This window comes from Penaeus monodon, chromosome 31 (assembly GCF_015228065.2).
Source record: "Penaeus monodon isolate SGIC_2016 chromosome 31, NSTDA_Pmon_1, whole genome shotgun sequence".
NCBI classification, from domain to species: domain Eukaryota; kingdom Metazoa; phylum Arthropoda; class Malacostraca; order Decapoda; family Penaeidae; genus Penaeus; species Penaeus monodon.
In genome coordinates this window covers 18227437-18228590 of record NC_051416.1, presented here as the reverse complement: position 1 = coordinate 18228590, position 1154 = coordinate 18227437, and the positions used below count along the sequence as shown (strand labels likewise).

The 1154-nt window shown below is 41.3% G+C and overlaps 1 protein-coding gene across 1 annotated transcript in view; it reads left to right on the top strand.

Annotated features, from left to right (window-relative positions):
• Positions 1 to 1154, top strand: part of LOC119593056 — a gene marked incomplete in the record, with an annotated part of 61427 nt that overhangs the window by 32066 nt on the left and 28207 nt on the right. Inside the window, 2 exon segments of the mRNA XM_037941958.1 lie at positions 351 to 482; positions 677 to 861. Coding sequence (XP_037797886.1) covers positions 351 to 482; positions 677 to 861 — 317 coding nt within the window.

Below are 1154 nucleotides of genomic sequence, written 5' to 3'. Positions count from 1 at the left end.
TAGCGAGTCACACAATCGGCAGCCCACAATTGTCAATTCTTGGGCCACTTTTCATTAAAAAAAAAATATAAAAAGAGAATGAATACTGTAATAATACAAGACATGTCATTAATGCATTTTGATTTATTTTTATCAGAATTAATTACATAATTTAAATGTATTTATCACATCTTGTGTCTTTTTCTGTTTGTCAGAGTGAACTCTGTGCAGGGTTCTTTCTCACACTGCATTTACCTAGTGTAGTTGGTACCCCCAAACAATCTGAGTCATTTCGTAGGTGTGATTTTGTAAGCTCTGTTTCTCCACAATTGAGACTGCTTTGCAATTGACTGATCTATCCTGTGTTGCAGATGGTTCCGCCACATCCAGGAAGCCCAAGAGGCATATGGGGCGCGGGATGGGCGCAACAGAAGGTCGCAACCCCCGACGCCTTTGCCAGATCCTGATGATCACCCAGGTTCATCAGGGGATGCTCTCAGAGAGTGAGTAACAGAAACATCAGTTCATCAGTAAGGATCATGAATTTCAGCCACTAGCAGGCAAGAGCTTTGAATAGCTTTTGCAACTAATTTCTTTATTAGAAATTAGATTTTTACTAATGAGGCAAAAGTATTAGCTGTGCAAGGATAATGACCCAAATATACAACTTGAAGTGTTGTGCACTTTTGCTTTATAGTGTTGATGATGATGTTGATGGGGGTGAAACAGCAGACGGCACAAATGATATTTCTGGTGACACTAAAGCACAGTCAGGCAGTGGAAAGGCTGCTGAACCAGTAGTCAAGCCTGAGGAGCCTTTAAGCAGCACCTCGACAGCATCACAACCTCCTGCTTCATCTGAGACCCTTGCTAATAAGACAGGTGAGTCGCCCTGGGTCTTTACCAGAGAGTGTTTCTTGTGTTCTGCCAGTCCTTGGCCTCCTTAGTTTCCTGTGCAGTCTAGCAGTGACTTTTGTGATGTGGGCGCCACTTGGTATTGGGTTGTAAATGCTCTCTGCTTGACTTAAAGAAGCCCCTGTGCTCACACTTATCTCTTAAACAACATCAAGGTTCTCCCTCTCCCTGTCTCCTTCTTTGCACTCAAAATATTAAGGAAAATTTTGTATTTATAGAGAGTATTTTTATGAATTGCATTTATAGTGAATTTATAGGAA